The sequence below is a fragment of the Elephas maximus genome, chromosome 25 (genome assembly GCF_024166365.1).
Source record: "Elephas maximus indicus isolate mEleMax1 chromosome 25, mEleMax1 primary haplotype, whole genome shotgun sequence".
In the NCBI taxonomy this organism is placed as follows: Eukaryota; Metazoa; Chordata; class Mammalia; order Proboscidea; family Elephantidae; genus Elephas; species Elephas maximus.
Genome location: NC_064843.1, coordinates 15,150,859 through 15,173,834, shown reverse-complemented (window position 1 = coordinate 15,173,834; position 22,976 = coordinate 15,150,859). Strand labels below are relative to the sequence as shown.

Genomic DNA, 22,976 nt, shown 5'->3' with positions numbered 1-22,976 from the left:
CAAAACAAAACAAAACCCATTGCATGAATTCTGACTCACGGCTACCTCATGTGTTAAAGAGCAGAATGGCTCCATATGGTTTTCTTGGCTGCAATCTTAAGGGAAGCAAGTTGCCAGGACTTTCTTCCACAGTACTGCTGGGTGGGTTCCATCTGTCAACCTTTAGATTGGTAGATGAGTGCAAACCATTTGTTCCACCCAGGGACCTTCAAAGTATGAAACCAAAACCAAACTCCTTGTCATAGAGTCTAATTCCAATTTATATACCCACTCCGGTAGAGTCAATTATGACTCATGGTAACCCTTAGGACAGAGTAGAACTGCCCCACAGGGTTTCCAAGGAGTAGCTAGTGGATTCGAACTGCTAGCCTTTTGGTTTGCAGTCAAATGCTTAACCTCTGTGCAAGCAGGGCTCCAGGGCTCCAATAAACCCATTGCTGTTGAGTAGATTCCAACTCACAGTGACTCTACAGGACAGAGCAGAACTGCCCCACAGGGTTTCCAAGGAGCAGCTGGTGGATTTGAACTGTCAACATTTTGGTTAGCAGCCATAGCTCACCTGAGCTCTTAACCACTGTGCCACCAGGGCACCAGGACTCCAATAACCAGAAACCAAACCCACCGCACTCCAGTAGATTCTGACTCATAGCAACTCTAGAGGACAGCGGTAGCTCTCAACCACTCTGCCACCAGGGTTTCCCTGCCTTCAATGAAAAAAAAAAGGAGGGGGGGGGGAGTTTAAATGATAATACAGGCAAAGGGCACAGAACAATGCCTGGCACCTAGGTGGCCACTCTAATAACTACTAAGGATTCAGTGAGCACCTATTCTGGGCAAGTTTGGGGGATACACATATTCTTAAGGCCAACTCTTGGCCTTTGGAAAACTTATATTCCAGCAGACAAGCTCAAGCGAGGAAACGGTGGCAAATGATATTACAAAGGGCTGAGTCCTGTGAGGCCAAGGGAACCCGAAAAACTCTTAGCTTAGGTCACGACAACATCCCTCCCCTCTTATGCCATGGTCAAGGCAAACCATGACACCACCACCTCCCGAGACACACGCACAACTGAGGTAAAAACCAGCCCTTCCCCGGTAAGAGATGGGAACTGAAGAGAGAAGAGGGGTAGGCAGTGGCTGGAAAAAAAGTGAAATTTCCTCTCCTAAAATAAGCCACTGGAGCGAGAAGAGAAGGACGCTGTCTTCACAGGCTGTCACCGGGGTGCGGGGGCAGGCAGGGGCACGCTCGGGATCGGAAGGGGAAGCGGTGGGGACAGGTGGGCGGGAGAGCAGGCCCGGAGTGTGCGCGCAGCCTAGGGTGTGTGCTCCCGGGTGGCCAAGCTGGGCGCAGGGACCCGCGCGGCTCCTCCTCTTCGCCGCGCCCCTTCCTCCTTCCTCCTCCCTCCTCCTCCTCCTTCTTGGCCCTAGGAAGAGGCAGGACTGGATCCCTCAGCAGCCACTGCTCCTCCTCCTGGCAGGCTGGCTGGCGAGTCAGCTGACGCCGGCGCCCCAGCCTTGCCTCCCCGAGCCGCGCTCCCCGAAAGTGGCTCCTAGCCGGCCGCCCACTTTCAGGCTTTGGGGGGACAGAGAAAGTGATGCGCGCCTTCTAAACCCAGGCACAGCCTCAGCTGGAGCAGCAGCACCCCGGCAACTTTCTACCCCCACTCCTTCTTCTTCTTGGTCCTGCCCCTCACCCCTCCCCAAAGCCACTTTGGAAATAGGGTGTGTGCGCCTGGGTAAGGGGAGGTCACTGGCTGTCCGGGATGGCTTCCAATTTTAATGACATAGTGAAACAAGGGTACGTGAGGATCCGGAGCAGACGCCTAGGGGTAAGTATCGATCCTTTCTTTCTTTCACTCGCTGGTTCGATTGTCTTTCTCTGTCGCCGGCATCGCTGGAGGGTGGCAGCGACCCTGACTGCACTGGTGGATTGCGCTGTGGCTTTGAAAGCCACCTCCCCCGGGGTTGCCTCTGTAGGGCCAGCGACTAGGCGTGTAATGGATCTATCTTTATCTCGCCGATGACTTGGCTCTCTGATGGTGGCCGGGCGCTCGGCTTCAGTAGCCACTGGAGCCCATCCGACTTGAAACAAATATTTCCTGGTAGCCAAGGGATTTAGAGCCAAGAACCCCGGGCGGTGGTGCTGAACCTGCCCCAGCCCCCATGCCCCTCTCTCTCCCGACTCGCTGCCAACTTAACTTTTCCAGAGGATGGAGCCAGAGAAAGAGGGCGAATGCATCCAGTGGGACCAAGGTCAATGATCTTCTGACCCCAGCGGCAGGTTTCTGCCAGGAGAAAGGTCTCCTCCTGACATCCGGTTCTGGATAGTGGCCCATCTCGGGTTCCAGGTGTTGGGAAAGGCGGGGCTGGGCTCGGGCCCGGGCCCGGGCCAACTTCCATTGTGCGTACCTGAGTATGACTTTTCCCTTGTCTTCAGCTTGGATGGTGGCTTTCCGGTGCTGGAACACACTCTAGAGACCCCTGGAAGATGATTTAGGGTGGAGCGTCGTGCCTGCACCGAGCAAGCGCTCTGTAAATACGCACTGCTAAGAGTGAATGAATGAATCTGGGGGAAGAGTCGAGGAAGGACAGATCACTGGCACTGGGATGACGCCTTTCTTAAAACTCCCTCTTTCCGCCCATTTTTCTTCATTGGAGGGCTTCGGGAGAGAACTCCTTATCCTCCACTCTGGTCTTGAGTTGATGATGAAGAAATTCTTTGGGGGAGGTGGAAGATTTTTGTTGCTTTTTCTTTTTTTAGTTTCAAACTCCAGCACCTCATTTCTCTTTGCCTGTATCAAGTGTTGTTGCTACTGTTTTTAGTTGAAAGTATGTGTTGGGGGTGGGGAAAGGAAAGTTTACTTAAGTGATGTTGGAAATACTAACGTGGGTTATAATGTGGAATGACTGCTGAGTGCAGAGTGATAGATTAAATATATTTCTCTACAAATATATGTCCTTCTCTCATTTGGTCTTTGGACTTCTTTTGTGTGCCCGTTAACTTTACTGAAAAGGGAAGGGAAATTTCACAGCCGTAAACTGAGCTAGGGAGGAAACCCTGGTGGGGTAGGTGGTGAGAAACGTCTGCAATTATTATAAAACTCTTGCCTGCCTTGTTTTGGTCTCTTTCTTTGCCCCTTGCTGGTTAGCACGTTTTAGCAATTATGCCCATGTTATCGTGAATATATAAATATACAATTAGGGCCAAGTGGGACAGGACTAACCAATCCCTACCAGCCCTGTGTAAGTTTCCGTGGTTTTCTTTGCTGCTATGCAAATACCCTGATCTGCAGGAGCTAATACGGGTGGGGTACTCACCTGAGTGACTCTGGGGCAAAGAGACAAAAAGAAAAGGAACTTCATATTTTTGATAATCAGATGGGTTGGCCAAGTGTTAGGATTTTAAAAGGAGTGTAAAAAAAAAAAAAATAGATTTACTCCATCCTCTCAATTGAGGGAATTGGTAAGAGACATCCAGACATCCACTCTGTGTTAGGAGCATTCCAATAGGAAGGGGAATGCATTATTAATGCAGAAAATGTGAATTATTCATAAGGACGGGAGTTTATGCCAAATTGTGACACATGGCAATTTATTTGAAAGACTGTTACCCTGACTTTCTAGTTTATGGTAATGGAGATACATTTTGTCTATATTCTTACCACTGACACAAACTAGTCCTATGTTTGTGCCAGTGTTTATGGGCAGATATCTGAAACAGAAGGAAAAGAAGTATACTTCAGTTTGCATGCGTTTTGTATTTTACAGTATTTTGGTTGCCAGCAAACAGTGTACTTTCTCAGGATTTATTCATTTTGTCTGCGCTAACGCTCAAATAGATTTCAGAATACCTGCTGAATGCTGGTTATTACTCGTGGAGAGAAAAGGTCAAAAACATGATCAAATAAATCTGGTCTTATTTGTTAACATTGGTTTTATCACCACTTAATATTTTTCAATGTTCTTAATGGTAAAACTTATAGAGAAGGCTGATTATGTTGGCGTCAGAACACAGGGCAAACTGGTTTCAATGGAGCCTGCAAGTAATGCTGAAGGACGCTTCAGGGAAGTGGCAGAAGGACCCTCTGTCCAAAGTAAGGAGTGTTAGTGGTCTTAATCTAGGCTGCATATAGCCCAGGACAGCATGCAACATGTATATTCTGAGAACGCATGTGAGGCTCAGAGACAGTGGGCATAGTGTCTGCCACAGGGACACTTAGGAAATGCACGTTGAACTACTCATGAACGTATGACCTAGTGATTGGTAAGCCTCTTCAGGAGCTAATGTGACTATGTGACTTAGTGGTTTTATTAGTGGAAGCAAGACAAACGTCTGTGGATTAGAACCATGTTGGGGAGGGTTATAATTTCATGGCAAGCAGCTGTTGTGCCAAGGAATACCTCCTCGGATTTGGAAAATTAGGAGACGGGAACAAATTCTGCTTGTATGACTCGTTAGCCTTATGACCCTTGACCATTCTCAGCCTAAGTTCAAAGAATACTACTTAAACCAATACCAAAACCCATTGCCATCCAGTCCATTCTGACTCATAGCAACCTTGTAGGACAGAGTGGAACTGCCCCATAGGGTTTCCAAGGCAGTAATCTTCGTGGACTCATAGCGACCCTATCACTATGAGTTGTAATCAACTTGATGGTGATGGGTTAGGTTTTTTGAGCGTTTTCAATCTTTACGGAAGCAGATTGCCACATCTTTCTCCTGTAGAGTGGCTGGTGGGTTCAAACTGTTGACGTTTTGGTTAGCAGTCGCGTGCTTAACCACCGTGCCTCCTGAGCTCCTATGAATAATACTTTTTAAGGGGCATCAAATAAGATAAATCTGGGTAAATAAGATAAAAGTTGTGAAAGTGCAATGAAAGTGAACAGCATTGATTCTGAATATCTTATTTTCTTTATTATAGTCAAAGATGGCATAGGATTGGTAGAAGGGTATGTTTTTAGTAGGTGCTGTGGAGTGAATTCCAACTCACCGTGATCCCGTGTCACAGAGTAGAACTGCTCCACAGGGTTTTCTTGGATGTAATCTTTACGGAAGCAGATTGCCAGGTCTTTCCCATGCAGAGCTGCTGGGTGGGTTCAAACCACCAACCTTTCAGTTAGAGGCTTATCTATTTAAGAGTATCCAGAGGAAACCTTGGTGGCCTAGTGGTTAAGAGCTATGTCTGCTAACCAAAAGGTTGGCAGTTTGAATCTACCAGGTACTCCTTGGGCACTCTATGGGGCAGTTCTACTCTGTCCTGTAGGATCACTATGACTTGGAATCGACTCAACAGCAATGGGTTTTTTGTGTGTTTGTTTGTTTTAGTGGTATGTTTAAGCCCTTGGCTGCTAAATGAAAGGGAAAGACCTGGCAATCTGCTCCAGTGAAGATTGCAGCCAAGAAAACACTATGGGGCAGTTCTATTGTCACTATGAGTACAAAACAATTCGATGGCACCTAATAACAATAACAACACATACATGTGTGTAAACACTCAGACACATATGGAACCAACAATATTTGAAATAGTGCTTTTCATGCTCAAGAGAAAGAGACTTCGGAGTTAACTTTGCCAGTAGCAGAGTTTATGGCCAGATACACTGAATCCCCAAGCATAAATCAAAACCACTCAGATTTTGGCCCCATTTAAATCAACTTCACCGATTTGATTTCCAAATGAGAAGGGCATTCAAACTGGTATTTGAGTCATCTTCATCTGATTGTGTGGATGATGTAATTAGTCATGCAGAAAGTCAGTCTTTACTCATGGTCCCAAAAATTGATATAAGCAAAGAATGATCAATATCGGGACTATGCGTGGGCATAAACCAAATTACTAATATGATTCTTTTCCCCACATCTGACAATGCATTTTTTTTTTTTTAATCATACTCATTATATGACTAGAAATAGTTTTTCAGCCACATTTGTAATTTTTGTGGGGGATCATCGTCTTTGATATTTAAAGAATTTGGTTTGTAATTTGAAGAGCCCTGGTGGTGCAATGGTTAAGTGCTCACCTGCTAACCTAGAGTTTGGTGGTTCAAATCCACCCAGTCGCTCCATAGGAGTAAAGATTACAGCCTAGAAAACCCTATGGGGCAGTTCTATTCTGTCACTTGGGGTTGCTGTGAGTTGGAATCACTCCAGGGCACTTAACAATAACAATGGTTGGCAATTGAGATAGATTTGCTTTCACTTATTTTATCATCTGTCTAATATTTATAGAGTGCCCACTAGTGTTAAGCTCAGTGTGAACCACCTTGCTGTGCTCATGCAGAACCTGTACGTAGACCAAGAGGCAGTTGTTCAAACAGAACAAGGGGATACTGCATGATTTAAAATCAGGAAAGGTGTGTGACTTAGGGTGGGTTCTTCAGAGAAGCAAAACCAGCAAAATGTGTATATAAAAAGAGAGATATCTCTCATTTACCAATTTTTTTCCTTTTATGGATCATGATTTTGGTGTCAAACTTAACTTTTTCCCCAGCGCAAGAGCCTAAAGAACTTTTTTCTATTTTTTTCCTAAATGTTTTATAGCTTCGAATTTTAAAATTAAGTCCTTTATCTATTTTGCGTTAATTTTTGTATAAGGTGTACGTTTTAGGTCAAGGTTCGTTTTTTCTGCTTATGAATGTTTAATTGCTCCAGCTCCATTTTAGATAGTAGTTGCTAGAGGTTAATGAGAATATGGAGGCAAGAGATAAGTCCGTGTGGCTACAAAAGGGCAATGTAAAGGATCTTTGTGGTGATGGAAACGCTTTATATCTTGACTGTATCAATGTCAATATCTTGGTTGTGATATTGTACTATGGTTTTGCAAAATGTTCTCATTGGAAGGAACTGGGTAAACAGCATAAAATATCTCTGTGTTCTTTTTTTTTTTTTTTTGATAACTGAATGCGAATCTAAAATTAACTCAAAATAAAATGTTTAATTAAAAAAAAAAAAAAAAACGAGATAAGCCATGGCCTCATCTACCCTGAAACTAGAAGAACTAGATGGTGCCCAGCTACCACTACCAACCATTCTGATCAGGGTCATCATAGATGGATACTTACAGAATGGGGAAAAAATGTGGAAGAAAACTTAAATTCTTAGAAAGTCAAGACTTACTGGACCAGTTGAGAGTATCATCTTGAGACTGTCCTCAAATCTTAAACCAAAATTATTCCTAGAGGGCAACTGTTAGCTATATAACAGAATAGATCATAAAATAAAGAATACCATCCATGAGTAATAAGCTTTTTAAAAAAATTCAAGTATAGGAGACCAAATGGTTAAAATTTGCTCTAAAGCAAAGATAAGAAGGTAAGGGAGCAGGGAAACTAGAGTACTGGAAAAGGTACTACCAAAGCAGAATAAGTAAGACACATTGAAAAAAACGTAGCCTATTTCACTGAATAATTTGTGTAGAAATTGTTAAATGGGAACCTAATTTTCTGAGTAAACTCTTACCTTAAATGAAATAAAATATATATATATATATTTTTAATAAAGTGAGGTAGTGGCTCTAAATGCTTGGGAAGGAATGAAAGTGGGAGTGATAAAAATGCATGCCAGATGTGGTGAAAAGAATCGTATCAGTAATTTGGTTTATGTCTACGCACAAAGTCATAATATTCGTCATCCTTTGCTTACATTTGCTTGCCTGGGACAAGGAGAGGCAGATCTCTGTAAGAATCTGATAAAAGCTATGAGACATCACCTCAGAAAAACCACCTGCATCCCGTCCCTGGGCCCTGGTTAAGGACTCCGCTGAAGGATGTAATGCACACAGCCACCATTTATGTCCACTGGGACCCAGGGAGTAAACACAGGTTTAAAATGCTGGTAAAGTAAGACAGTCTCCCACCCTCAAATACTTATCCCAAATTCAGCCATCTGAGTTCTAGAAAGAAACTATTTTAATTTCAATATACGCATAGATTTTGTGGCATTTCTAAACTCACACTTTTATTTTGAATTTCACAAGAACAGGGAGTTGCAGGAGGGAGGCATCATAATCTTTTCTTAGCTTAGAATTTCCAAACTTTATTTCCACCCTACTGGGATCAAATTTGGAAACCCAGGTGCCATAGTGGTTAAGAGCTGCAACTGCTAACCAAAAGGTTGGCATTTTTCATCGTTCTCTTCTTAAACTTAACAATAAAATTTTATAATGCTGGGTTTACTTAGAAGCCACTAATGAAACAATATCTTAGAAAATAGAGAGTTGAACATATCCAAAATAGCAGATCTTTGATTAAATGACTGACCACAGTGTTTTTGTTTAATAACTCTAGCAACGTTTCCCAAATGTGAGAATATTCCATTCGAGTGATAACTTTAGGGCAATAAACAACATTGAATTTTAAAATGAAGAAAAGCATTAATTATTCAACTTCCCTTGAAAAGTTGAAGGCTAGTAGGCCTTCATTGAAAAAGAGGAAGACCCTCAAGGTGATGGATTGACACACTGGCTGCAACAACGGGCTCAAACATAGCAATGATTTTGAGAATGGCGCAGGACCAGGCAGTGTTTCATTCTGTTGTACATAGGGTGGCTTTGAGTCAGAACCAATTTGACAGCATCTAACAACAACAACAACAGACCTTCAACACCACTCCAGCACTTACTCTCTAATTTCTATATTTAATAGAGACTGAACCATACTCAGGTATAGTGTCTTCAGGTAGTAATACCATATTTTATTGTATTAATTAATTGTATTATATTGTCAAAGAGTGAATTGGAGTCTCTGTTAAAATTAAAGCAAACAGTCTCATTGAAGGAATAGAGCAACCTGGATGGGGCAACACTTCATGAGGATTCACAAAAGTACTGTGGCATAAAGAATTTTTCACAGAGTTTAAGCACAGAAAATTCAGGGACTTACAAGGATAAAATTCTGATTAGTTGATGCTTACAAAATCATGCTTTAACAGACACAAGACAATTATGAGATCCCTTAAACATTGTTTTGCTAATCATAAAGTTTAAGTCAGTAACATCTTGTTAATTTGTGGATATTTTGGGAGCCAGCCTGAGAAAGCATGGGAGCATGCTGTGAGAAAAAGGGAGAGGGGAAACCACAGGCTTCCTGAAGTATTCTTGCTAGCTGACTTTTGATCAGTAAACATCAAAAATTGATTCCATCCTACATCTTGGTCAGAAACCTCTCCCTATGCCAAGCACCTAGATTTTTGAGGGTCCTTCACAACTCCTCCTTTTGATCAAGAATTTCTATAGAATTTGCTGATCACTAGTATTACAGGGAAAACCCTGGTGACATAGTAGTTGAGAGCTGTGGCTGCTAACCAAAAGATTGGCAGTTTGAGTACACCAGGTGCTCCTTGGAAACCCTATGAGGAAGTTCTACTCTGTCCTATAGGGTCACTATGATTTGGAATTGACTTGATGGCAATGAATTTTTTTTTTTTTTAATTATTAGAGGGTCTTCTGCATGGACTTATTTTCCTTATGTTTATTAGCTGGCTGCCTATTTAAAATAGGCTTTTAAGACCCCGAATGCTCCCCATGAAAGGTAGCCAGGCATCATCTCTTCCATGTTTGTCATGCCATAGCTTGGACCTCTGCTTCTATGATCTTTTAAGAAAGGATATATAAGAGCAGAGCCAAGATAATAGGAATACTTGGCAGATAGAGACATCAGCAAAGGTGAAGAGCCAAACTATTAGCTCCAAAATTACTGTTTTTTCAAAATACATGATCTTTTGCACAGCAAGTAATGTTGCATTGTGAGTACAAGTAATTGAAAAACATTTCATAAAACATTTGCTCAATCCCATAATAATTACTATAATGATTAAGAGAATTAATCCAGTTTGTAAAACTGAGGATAGCCAAGAACCAATTTCAGTAAGTAGCCAACTGAAAATATCAAGAAAAGCAGAGCTGGGCATAGACGGTAGTTGAAGCCACATAGATTTCTGGTAGACTTGTTTAAGGTTTTGTTGTACTTCTCCTGATGGGTTTATTCAAGTACAACAACTGATATTAGCAATTGCACAAACTCCTCTTTGTTGTGTTAGAAGAAAATCAAGGAGAATTCTATCATCCAACACAACTTTAACAAGAGAGTCTAAAAGTTCTTGTGCTTTTTTGCTATTCGCTAGTTCATTTGTTATTTGGAGCACAGTAGGAGACAAATTGCAAATAGATTTCTCAAGTTTGGGGCACCTACAAGTGGAAAAAGGCCCTGGAGAAATGCCCATCCATCCCTGGATCTGCCCATTACAGGGTTTTCATAATTTCTTTTGTGTCAGGAAAAGATTTCAGATAGTTGGTCCAGTGTGCACTTTTATTATAAGAGTGGAGACTCAGGAGAACCCCGAAAAAGCCAAGTGTACATTGACATGTCATTTTTAAACTGTCTAGACATGGTAATGCCCAAGCATAGGTTTGTTATTCAAATTTGGGTGTTTGTTTAGTGGAGTATTTTTATCCCATAGGCCTTCCAGTAATAATTTCATGTGTTGTAAATTTCTGTGGTTCAATCTATCAGTGGCACCAATCATATTATTTCCACTGTCATTTTGTGGAAAAGGAATGGTTTGGTTGATTTTTTCAAGCTATTATTCAGTCAAAGAGTTATTACAGATAGACAGTAGCCCCCAATATGTAGGGTGGTAAATGCTATGACAAAAGGGTGAAAAGAATTGTTGATGTGCCCCAAGTGGGGACTGTATTTTCAAGAAATTTCTTAGCTACAAAGGCCCCAGTGGGATGGTGCTAGGAAAGGCCTATACCCAATATGAAAATCTACAAATAGTCACTAATACATATTTATAATCATTTGAAGGTGGGAACTGGATAAAATTTAATTACCATTCAAGCATAGGTCCTGAAGGTAATGAGTATTTCTCAGGTGAAGGTTTAAATGTTTTGCCTGGATTATAGCAGGAACAAATAGAACATTGAGAGTGACATGCTTGGGGGCCTCAAAAAATTGTCCCCATCACTATTTCTTCAAAATTTCAATCATTTTATCTCATCATAAATGGGATTTCTCATGGAGAGCTTTCAACATGGGGACTTGAAAGGATTTAGGTAAGACAAACTTCTGATCAAGCCCTAACCATAATTTGGTTTTGGCATCCTGATAACAATCTGCTTTTTTCCATTTTTCGGTTTTCTCAGTTTTAACTAACTGTTTGATTTTTATTAATTTTTCTAAAGTTAGTTCTCTAAGGGTATTATGATTTATGAACAAATCAGGGTAATCTCCTTTCACTATTTTTATTAGGACTAAGATAACTCAAGGGGTGGCTTGTTTGACTGCTTTATCAGCAATTGTTCCCTCTTATCTCTGCAGTCTGAAGGACTCCTTTAGGTTGATGAATCTGTGTTTTTATTACAGCAATTTTAGAGGGCAGTAATAAAGCATATAAAAGGTCTGCTACTAAACCTCCATTTTTTATAGCAGTTCCAGAAGAGGTTAGAAATTCTCTCTGATTCCATAACATACCAAAATCATGAGTCACTACACAGGCATAATTAAAATCCGTGTAAACATTCAAGAACCTTCCTTTAGCAAGTTTGCAGGCTCTCGTAAGAGCAATTAATTCAGCTTGTTGGGTCAAAGTAGCTTCGGGAAGTCTTTGACTTTCAAGGACGTCAGTAGAGGTTGTGATGGCATATTCAGCCTAATAGTGAGAGCTAGTAGGATCAGGTTTCAAATAGGAGCCATCGATAAAAAGAACTAAATCAAGATTACCAAAAAGAATTTCTCTTAAGTCTTTTTGGGAAATAAAAGCTGTTCAGTTAAATTTAAGTAGTCATGTGTTGGGTAATCCTTATTGTCAATTTCTGGAAGAAGAGTGGCAAGATTTAAACAAGTCACTGAATGTAGTATAATATTAGGTGCAGCCAGGAGGAGCATTTCATAGGAAGTGAGTTGACTGGAGAAAAGATGTTGGGTGAAAGCAGAGTTAGGTATAGCAGATAATTCATAGGGAATTTTATAAACATTTAGAAAATTTCCCAGCACTACATCAGTAGTGTTCAACTAGTTTAGCTGTGGCAGAAACAGCCCTGAGGCAGGGAGGGTACCCTTTAGCTACAGGGTCAAACTGCAGACCTTAATAGCCTATTGACCTCTGATGTTCTCCATGCTTCTTGGTTAAAATGCCTAAAGCATTTTGAGAGGCTTCATGTACAAACAAGGAAAAATCTAGGTGATAGTTAGGAAGCTTCTCAGATTAGCTCGCATTAATCTGAGAAGCTGGACAACAGGGCATCAGGATTGGAGGAAGACTCATTAACAACCTGCGATACGCAGATGACACAACCTTGCTTGCTGAAAGTGAATAGGACTTGAAACACTGATGAAGATCAAAGACCACAGCCTTCAGTATGGATTACATCTCAAAATAAGGAAAACAAAAATCCTCACAACTAAGCCAATAAGCAAAGTCATGATAAATGCAGAGGACGTTAAGGTTCATTTTACTTGGATCCACAATCAACACCCATGGAAGTAGCAGTCAAGAAATCAAAAGATGCATTGCATTGGGCAAATCAACTGCAAAAGATCTCTTTAAACTGTTGAAAAGCAAGGATGTCACTTTGAGGACTAAGGTGCGCCTGACTCAAACTATGGTGTTTTCAGTCTCTTCATATGCATATGAAAGCTGGACAATGAATAAGGAAGACTGAAGAAGAATTGGCACCTTCGAATTGTGATGTTGGCAAAGAATATTGAATATACCACAGACTGCCAAAAGAATGAACAAATCTGTCTTGGAAGAAGTAAACCAGAATGCTCCTTAGAAGCAAGGATGGTGAGACTATGTCTATACTTTGGATGTGTTATCAGGAGGGATCAATCCCTGGAGAAGGACATCACGCTTAGTAAAGCAGAGGGTCAGCAAAAAAGAGGAAGATCCTCAGTGAGATGGATTGACACAGTGGTTGCAACAATGGGTCAATCATAGCAACAATTGTGAGGATGGCACAGGACTGGGCAGTGTTTTGTTCTGTTGTGCATAGAGTTACTATGAGTCGGAACCAACTTGATGGCACCTAACAATGACAGCAACAACAGTTAGGAAAGCCTAGTGAAGATGTGTTTGCTAGATCTTTCTTTAGTTTCAGCTTCTTGATTCTCTGGTGCTGTTTGGAAAGAATCTGGTTCTGAGGCTTTCAAATATTTATATAAGGGATGGGTTAACAAGGAAAAATTAGAAATCCAAGTTCTACAATAGCCACCAAGCCCCAGAAATCCACTTAATTGTGACTTAGTTTTGGGGATAGGAAAAGCAAAAGTAGACTCTTGCAGAAATGCCTTCTGCGGAGATCAGATGACCTAAATACTTAACAGAAAAAAAAAAGAAGGCTGGGGTAATTGTAATTTTTCTCTAGAAGCTTTATGCCCTCTGGCAGCTAAATATTTTAATGAGATTCCACGATCTTCAGTGTAAGTTTGGTGGGAGATGAAACATACCAATAAATCACCAACATACTGTAGTAATTTGGATTCATTTTTGTCTTAGGCCGGGTTCTCTAGAGAAGCAAAACCAGTGAAGTGTGTATATGTATGTATATGTATATATAGAGAGAGAAAGCGAGCGAGCGAACGAGCGAGAGAGACAGAGATTTATATCAAGGAAATGATTCACACGGTTGTAGAGGCTGTAAAGTCACAAGTCTTTGGGTCAGGCTGGAGGCTTCTCCTGACTCAAGTAACTGCAGGGGTTGATGAACCCAAGGTTGGCAAGTCAGACAACGGGCCTCTAGCTCACAGGCTGTGGAAGCCACCGAATCCCAAGATCGACAGATAAGATGGCAGGCCACTGGCTCACAGGCTGAGGAGGCTGACGAATCTCAAGATTGGCAGGCAAGATGCCAGGCTGCTGGCTCACAGGCTGGGAAGGCTGACAAATCCCAATACTGGCAGATAAGCTGCTAGCTCAACTCCCAAGAACCGGAGGTCAGATGCAGAATCCAGAACAAGCAAAAGCCCACAAGCTTACAAGAAAGTGTACATATACTGGATGCAGTCCCCACCTCCAAGGAAACTCCCTTTTGACTGATTGGCTACTCATAGCAGATCTCATCATGGATGTGACTACGTTATACAGATCTCATTATGGAGATGATTACCTCATTACGTAGCTGCCAAACTGCATAACAACTGCCAAACCACTGAGACTCATGGCCCAGCCAAGTTGACACACAGACTTAATGTTGCAATTTTTAAATAACAGAGGCTGAAAATTGGCTTGAAGTATTTGAGAAAAGTAAGTGGGAGCGTCAGTGAAATATTGGGACATTATAGTCCAGGTAAATTGTTGGTTGTCCCAAATGAAAGCAAACAAATATTGGCCCTTAGGGTGGACAGGAATACTAAGGAAAGCACAACAAAGATTAACTTCAGTAAGATGTGTAGCATCCAGAGGAACAGTAGGAAGGAATAAGTGAGGATTTGGGCTACTGGAAATCTAGGTATAAATATGTGGTTAAAAAAGCCAAACCAGACCCACTGCTGTCTAGTTGATTCCGACTCATAGTGACCCTGTAGGATAGAGTAGAACTGCCCCATAGGGGTTCCAAGGCTGTAAATCTTTGCAGAAGCAAACTGCCACATCTTTCTCCCATCAGCTGGCTAGTGAGTTCAAACTGCTGACCGCTTGACCACTGCACCACCAGGGCCAGCCCTTAAATCCTGTACAAACTTTCAGCCTTGGTTACTTGGTTTCTAAAAGAGGGAATACAGGGGTATTATGAGGGCTGGTGCCGGGAACAATTAATCCTTTAGAAAGGAAGTCTTGAATAATAGGGGCTTTTTTTTTTTTTTTTTTAATCTTTTTTTAGTTTTTCATTTAAGGGGGTATTGAGGGAGTCTTGGAAACCCTGATGGTGCAGTGGTTAATTGCTATAGTTGCTAACCAAAGTGTGAGCAGTTAGAATCTGCCAGGCACTCCTTGGAAACCCTACGGGGGCAGTTCTACTCTGTCTTATAGGGTCCCTATGAGTCAGAATTGACTCAACAGCATCAGGTTTGGTTTTTTTGTTTTTGGAGAGAGTCTTGGCAAGGGCTTAGAGGTGTCTACCTGAATTTCAATTGGTTTTTATTGATAAAACTCATCCCACATTGGTAGATGTGGTGGCTCTTAAGAAATTATTTCAGGAATTAATGAAAAAACAAGGTCAGGAGAAATTGGGTTAGAGGTGGTTAACTTGTCTGGGTGCATGACCAATGCTTACAAACAGCAAGCAGCTTCTTTCCTTTGAATTAGTTCTGATTCAGATCCCTCATTAAGGGCTTTTGGGGTATCTGGCAAGCTCAATAATATTTCTCCTTTTTCTGAAAATTGTAGATGACAGGCCCATTTAGATAAAAGACCTCAGCCCAACAAATTAACAGAAGTGTCAGGATAAGCAGAAAGGGATGTAAACTTCAGCAGGGTCAAGGGGTATTGGAACAGGTTTTGAATGAATTAGAGTCTGTTCTTGATTTGTAACCCCCATAACTTTTGAAGTTTTTGTATTCTGGGGCAGGGGCATTTGTAAACATGTGGGTTAATTACAGAGAAGGTGGCCCCAGTATTAATTAAAAATATGCAAGGCCCTCCAGTAATGTACATGGTAGTTTCTCCTTGTGAGTTAAATATCACTACAGAAAAAGCTACTGTGGTGTCCATGGAGCCACTTCATTCCATATCTGATTAAAGGGTCTCTGGCTTAAGCTGTTTCTTTTGTTTTTCTTTAATTTATAGCAAGCCTTTTTCCAATGTCTGGGTTTCTTGCAATAATGGCAAGTTCTGGGCTTAGTGCCTCCAAAGGGCTTGGATTTATTTTGCTGGTTAAGAGATTTTAATTGTTGTAATTGCAAGGCAATTAACTTATTTGCCTTGGAGGTTTGCTTATTCTCTAATGTCTGAGAGAATTCGTGAGCCACATTAACCAGCTCGGCAGTGGGGACTGCTTTTCAATCTAGTCTATGCCTTTTTACTAGGGCTGAAAGTTCAGGTTTGAGGCCAGATATGAATACTGCATTGAAACTCCTGCAGCCCCAGGGAATGATGGATCAATTCTGAAATGTTCAGCAAATCTTTGAAATAATCTGGTCTGATAATCATACACACTCTAGTCTTTGTTTTTCATGCAAAAGTGAATTTTTATCCAATCAACTGGGGGAAAAGCCTTTGGAATGGCCTCTAGCAATATTTTACTGATAGCCCAAGAATCTTCTAATAGTTTGGTGGCTGTTTTAGTTAGGTCTGGAGATAAACCATCTTTAGGATTTCTTCATTCAGTCTGTTCTAACCACAATTGGGCCTCCCCTGGCCCAGTTATCATGTAGACTAGTTTATACAAATCAGGAAGTCCAGTCTGGTAAACCTCAACAAGGATTCTAAACTCTTTGGCAAATTTATATGGATCCTTCTGCAGTTTTGGGAAACCTTTAGCAATTTTGTGTAATTCTGAGTGTGTCCAAGGAGCAAAAGTAATTTGGGGAGGATCCTCAACATCTGCCCATCTGCCCTAGGATGGATTTTAAAAGATATTTCAGGAATAGGCTTTATGTTCCCATTAGGTTCTTTAGGGAAGAAGGGAAGTTCAGACGAGTTATCAGAGGAATCTTTAGAATGATCAGAGGCATAAGAAGGCAGAGGAAGATGCAAAGGAGAGATGGCTGACAAAGGAGCAGATGGTCCCAGGACAACTTGAGTAGTTGGAACAGAAAACTGACGTTTAAATTCCTTATTTTCTTCAGTTAATTTTTAGACATTATCTTTCAGGGAGGCAATTTTACTCTCATCATGTCTTCGAGGCAATTTTACTCTCATCATGTCTTCTAGAGGCTTCAAAATGCCAATTAAAATAAGTGTCCCATTATTTCTGCTTGATTTGGGAGCCCTTCTCTTCTAATTTACTGAGCAAAAAACTCAATTTGGATAATTCAGAAGAGTCCCAAAGTGGCCACACATTTCCTAGACTGTCCTTAGTGAGAGTATACCAAATGGGTAGATAAAAGCAGGTAGCAGAGCCGTAGTGCTTGTCCATATATCTGGCAGGAGTCCCAGTAGGGAGCTCTGCATTGCTCCTAGAAATGGCATTTCCCATTTTCAAAGACAATTCTAGTTTGTTCAAAGTTTAGGACTCTCAGACTCAACCAAATCCTGATGGGGGATGCTGCAGGGTTTAAACAGTGTATTGCTTAAACCAATGTGTTCCTTTTTGTTGTGTGACCTTTTGCTTGCAGCTGGCAGGCAGGCTAATGCTCTCACCTGTCTCATGACCCAGCTTAGCCTGTCATGGGAGACTTTAACTGTGTCTGCAGCAAGTGACTGCCCTGTCAGCTTTTTACCAGTTGTCCCATGCCCTTGGTTTTCTTTATGGCTTATGGAGCCAGAGATTCTACAAACTTGAAAACTTCTAGGACAGTAAATTGCCCAGAACTTCACACTACTTTCACTAGTGGAGGCAAACTTTGGCACAAATTTTTGCAATACCAGAATGAAAATGAACAAGACAAAACAACATAGACAAGGACAAAACAAAACCAGATGCTTCAATAAGTCTTAAAACACTTCTTATGCAAGAGGCAAAACTCAAAATTTGAGAGGTTATTTACCTGTCTGTGACTTCTAGTGGTCTGTTGAGACAGATGAGCTCAAGGGGTCCATGCTGGTATCGAAAGTTCTGGGTCCTTGGCTTTCCAGAGTCGCTGAAGACTTGCACCTTCAACTCCCACTTCTGACACCAAGAAATGTCAAAGAACGAACTGGAGTCTGTTAAATTAAAGCAATGAGTTTTATTGAATAATAGAGTGATCCAGATTGGGCAAGACTTTGTGAGGATTCAGAATAGTACTCTGGCGAGATGAATTTTTCACAGAATTTAAGTACAGGGTGTTATAAGGAAAAAATTCTGACTGTCTGACATTTACAAAATGTTGCTTTAATAGACACGAGACAATTACGAGACCCCTTAAACATTGTTTTGCTAATCATAAAGTCTGAGTCAGTTAACATCTTGTTACTGTATGGATATTACGGGGGCCAGCCTGAGTAAGCATCGGAGCACGCTGTGAGAGGAAAGGAGGGGAGGGACCCCACAATCTTCCCTAAGTATTCTGGCTAGCTGACTTTTGAGAGCTCAGACTGAGCAGTAAACATCAAAAATGGGTTCTGGCCTACATACTGGGCAGAAGCCTCTGCGTATGCCAAAAACCAAAACCAAACCTGTTGCTGTCAAGTCGATTCCAACTCATAGCGGCCCTATAGGACAGACTAGAACTGCCCCAGAGGGTTTCCAAGGAGCACCTGGTGGATTTGAACTGCCAACCTTTTGGTTAGCAGCCGTAGCTCTTAACCACTACACCACCAGGGTTTCTCTCCTTATGCCAAGCACCTAGATTTTGGAGGCTCTTCACAGTATTAAATTTACATTTACCTTCAAGTGATACTGCTTTTCCACTTCAGATCAGGATGTATAGCTTCCCCTTCAAATAAGTTTATTTAGCTTAGGAAGTGAAGTGATTTAGATAAACAACTATCTCATAGTGCAGGTGTTAGAGAGAAGTGACAAAAACTGTGGAGGTGGTGTGCGGTGGAATGTGGATACAGCAGAAAGCCAGACTGAAGTTTGGGAAGCTCAGGATCATTATACTTATTTTTTAAAGCAGACTTTCTAAAATTTTTCTACATATAGCTGGCATATTGTTTTGTTTCTAAAATTTCTCTACATATAGCTGGCATAGGTTTAACAAATACCCTAAAAACTGGACCCTAAGGAAAAAAAAAAAAAACCCCAATTTACCTAATACCGTGTAACTTCATCGTGTTAAAGACCTTCTCTCTGATATCACTATATGTGTGTATGTCACTACACATGCACGCACGAAAGAAAAAACATCACAAGTTTGCCCAAGACTCTATCTTGACTTCCCTTCATCCATATAGACAATGAATACTTTAATGGGTAATAGAAAGATAAACTAGTATGTCTTATAAGTGGAGTAGCTCAAATAAAATTAAAATACTAGCATTGAGTTCAAAGATTTTCCTTAATAAATGTTTTACTGCTTGGGAGTGCAATTACAGTCTTAAATGTATTTTAACACCACGTACTAATTAATAGGAATTTATTTTAAACATCTTTAAGAAATTGCAGAAGCCAAAGTTCACATATTGTATGATTCTATTTATGTGAAATACCCAGAATACGTAAATCCATAGAAATAGAAAGCAGATTGGTGGTTACCGGGGCTGAGGGAGAAAGAAACGAGGAGAAACTGCTTAATGGGTACTGGTTTTATATTGGAGTGTGAGAAATGTCTTGGACCTAGGTGGAGGTGGTGGTTGCAGAACTTAGAAAATATACTAAATGCCATTGAATTCACTTTCAAAATGCTTAATTTGTTATGTGAATTTCACCTCAATAAATTTAAAACACACACGCACAAAACAATCCTTTAGGAAATCATGCCTCTGAATCCGCTGGCAAGACTGACTCTTCATTTGACCTATTTGTTGGTTTGCACCTACCAATATAAATGAACAAATCTGTCTTGGAAGAAGTACAACCAAAATGCTCCTTAGAAGCAAGAATGGCGAGACTACGTTTCACATACTTTGGCCATGTTGTCAGGAAGGATCAGTCCCTGGAGAAGGACATCATGCTTGGTAAAGTAGAGAGGATCAGTGAAAAAGAAGACCCTCAACGAGATGGATTGACACAGTGGCTGCAACAATGGGTTCAAGCATAGCAACAATTGTAAGGATGGTGCAGGACCAGGCAGTGTTTTATTCTGTTGTGCTTAGGGTCACTATGAATTGGAACTGACTGGATTGAACCTAACAACAACAACAACAATCTACCAATATGCAGATGTTGGGCTAATTTGCAAAAGAAATACTTTTTGAGCCTGGGTTGTATTCCAAAAACAGTAGCCTCAAATCTAGATGTTATCATGGAAAGTAGTCTGACCTCCAAAATCATTTAAGTCAAATGTAAAGTGTGGTGAGAAGTCAGGTTTGAAAGGGATGCTTACTTGGAGTTTGCCCCTTGGGAGGACATACCCCTTTGAATCCATCTTCTCCATTGAGGGCTGATCTTTCCTGTAATGGCTGGCTTCCTCTTGGTATTCTGATCTCAGGTTTAATGTTCCTGTCCTGACTGCCATGTTTAAAGTATTATTTTTTGCCAGGTTTTTCTTTTTTCTTAATTTTTGTTGTTGTTGCTTAGGTCTTCTACTAGGATGTAAGCTGTAGGAGGGCGTGACCTTGGCTGTGTTATCTTCTGTGTCCCTACTCTTAGCACATAATAAATGCTCATTATTTGTTGATTGATTGAATGAATTGGTTTGCTGCAGGTTAGAACAAGGGAATGCAGTATTTTGGTGTAAGGAAACTAATAGAAAACTGTGCATGTGTTCCACCTGATTTTGTTGTAGATTCTATACTGAGTGACAGAATGTTCTAGAATTTCTCATAGTTGCTGCTGGTGTGTAACCTATAAATTCAGCATCAGGTAATAAGGAATTAAAGTTGTAGGTTTGGATCGACCCTCTTAAAATTAAATTTTATTTGGTTTTTCAAAATATAGGTTATGTGTGCACCTGCTACAAAATTTGAAGGTGAAGATTATATAGATTGAACCGTAAGTTTTTCCTTCATCCCTATCCCCTCAAAATCCAGTTCCCGTCCCCACAAGCAACCACAATTAATAGTTTCTTAAAGACTGTTCTATGTAAAAATAGTTCTGTGCCTGTGTATGCGTGTGTAATGTAATTATATACTTTTCTGTACCTTCTTTCTCTTAAGTAACAATTTATCTTGGCTATCTGAATTGCTTCCTTCATTTCAATAAAAGGATATATTTTATATGTTTATTTGCTCATGTATTCATCTATTATTGGTAATTAAATATGCACTTAAAGTAGGTGCTGTTTTTATCCATGTTAGCAATGACAAAACGAAGGCACTGAGAGGTTAAGTTTTTTCCAGGTCATACGGCTAGTATGTGGCAGAGCCTGGATTTGAATCCAACCTGTAATCTCTCTTGTTGCACATTTGAGATGATTTCTTTTTTTTCTCTTTTTCCTTGCTACCAACCGTGTGCAGTGACCACCCTTCATCTCACCCAATGGCAACCATACTGGTGGATAAATTCTTAGAAATGGAACTTACTGTCCAAAGGATATTTACTTGTAAAATTTTATCAGAGTTGCCTTATCACCCTCCCTGGAACATGTCCTCCCAGCAAAGTATAAGAACGCCTGTTTTCTCTCATTTTACAACAGTGGGCTTTGAAAACTTTCAAAAGTTTGCCAATCTAATAGATTAAAAACGGACTCATTTGTATATAGGTGTTCTCAAGCATGAGTCTGAGTTCTTGGCCATTTTATAATCAGTGTCTTTTCAGCTTTGCAGTCATTTTTCTCTCAAGAGTGACATTTATTCAACTTAAAAAGTAGTTGTTATGAAGGGTTCAGAAACACATAAAAGATAATTTGCTTTCTTAAAAGCCACCTTCCTGAGAAATGCTATATAGAAGTATTTCACGTACAGGATATGATAGATCATTTGTCAACCATGACAATGTTATTTTATTTCATTCTAAAAATAAAATTGTGAAATTCACATTTTAGTTAATATGTATTGGTCAAAAAGATGTGTTTATCCAGTCAAATAAATATATATTTGCTAATGTGGCCCAGTCTATATTGTTATGAGCTTGGTGCATCTTGTAAGATGCTTCAGGTCTATCTAGGTGGGGGAGAGGGACTGTAAATCTTTTTACTAATTAAAAACCAACCAACCAAACAAACAAAAAAACAGTTATGGTCTATCATCAAGTCAACTTTGACTCATGGTGACCCCCTGTGCATCAGAGTAGAACTGTGCTCCATAGAGTTCAATGGCTTGTTTTTGGAAGTAGATCACCAGCCCTTTCTTCCAAGGCACTGCTGGGTGGTCTCAAATCTTCAACCTTTCGGTTAGCAGCCGAGCTCCACCAGTATAATTCCTGAATGTTACATTTCTGTTGCTCATAGATATTGAGAACCATGAGCCCTTGTTTGACCCTGTAACTCAAGCTTCTCTTTTCCTTTCTACCTAAGCTCCGACCACACTAGTTCATTTCTAGTCTTCAAATACAGACTCTTTCCCATTCATATCTTTTGCACTTGCTGCCTCCCTTGATCTGTAACACTATTCCCAAGGCTGGCTCATATTTCAGTCAACAGCTCAAAAATCACCTCCCCAGAGATGTGTTGGGCCACCAAATCCAAATCGCTGGTGACCACCCCCAGGTATTCTCTGTCTCGTTCTCTTTTTACTTCATACAGTTTCACTCATCACAACTGAAATGACCTGTTTAGTTACCCAATTCTTTCTTGCATGCTTCTTCTACTTACCTCTAAGCACTGGGAGGGTAAGGTCTTGTTCTGTTTTGCTCAGTGCTGGATTCTCAGTGGCTATAACAGTGTTGTGTATCCGTTGCTGTCAAGTCAATTCTGACTTCTGGCAACTCTGTAGAACTGCCCCATAGGATTTTCTTGGTTATAATCTTTATGGAAGTAGATCACCAGGCCTATCTTCTGAGGTGCTTCTGAGTAGAGGTAGAACTATGGACCTTTACGTTAGTATCAAACCTTCGAGTTGATTCCAACTCTTGGTTGATTCCAACTCTTGGTTGATTCCAACTCATGACGGCCCTACAGTACTTGAGTGCTAATGGTTTGTGCCACCCAGGGACTCCCTTTACCGAGTAGGTGCTCAATGAATGCTTGTTAAGTAGATGAGTGACCTGAAATAACATTAACCTAACCTAACCTGTTGCCGTCAACTCAATTCCAAATCATGGCAACCCTATAGGGCACAGTAGAACTGACCCGTAGGGTTTCCAAGGAGTGGCTGGTGGATTTGAACTGTCCACCTTTCAGTTAGGGGCTGAGCTCTTAATCACTGCACCACCAGGGCTCTGAAATAACATTAAAAAAAACATTAAGCACATTAA

At 40.9% G+C, this 22,976-nt stretch overlaps 1 protein-coding gene across 1 annotated transcript in view; it reads left to right on the top strand.

The window, feature by feature from the left end:
- Window positions 1–1,430: 1,430 nt before the first annotated feature.
- Window positions 1,431–22,976, top strand: part of DOK5 (docking protein 5) — a 206,916-nt gene continuing 185,370 nt past the window's right edge. Inside the window, exon 1 of the mRNA XM_049869053.1 lies at window positions 1,431–1,829. Within this exon, the coding sequence (XP_049725010.1) occupies window positions 1,764–1,829 (66 nt within the window). The 5' untranslated portion in view covers window positions 1,431–1,763. The remainder of the gene's footprint in view (window positions 1,830–22,976) is intronic.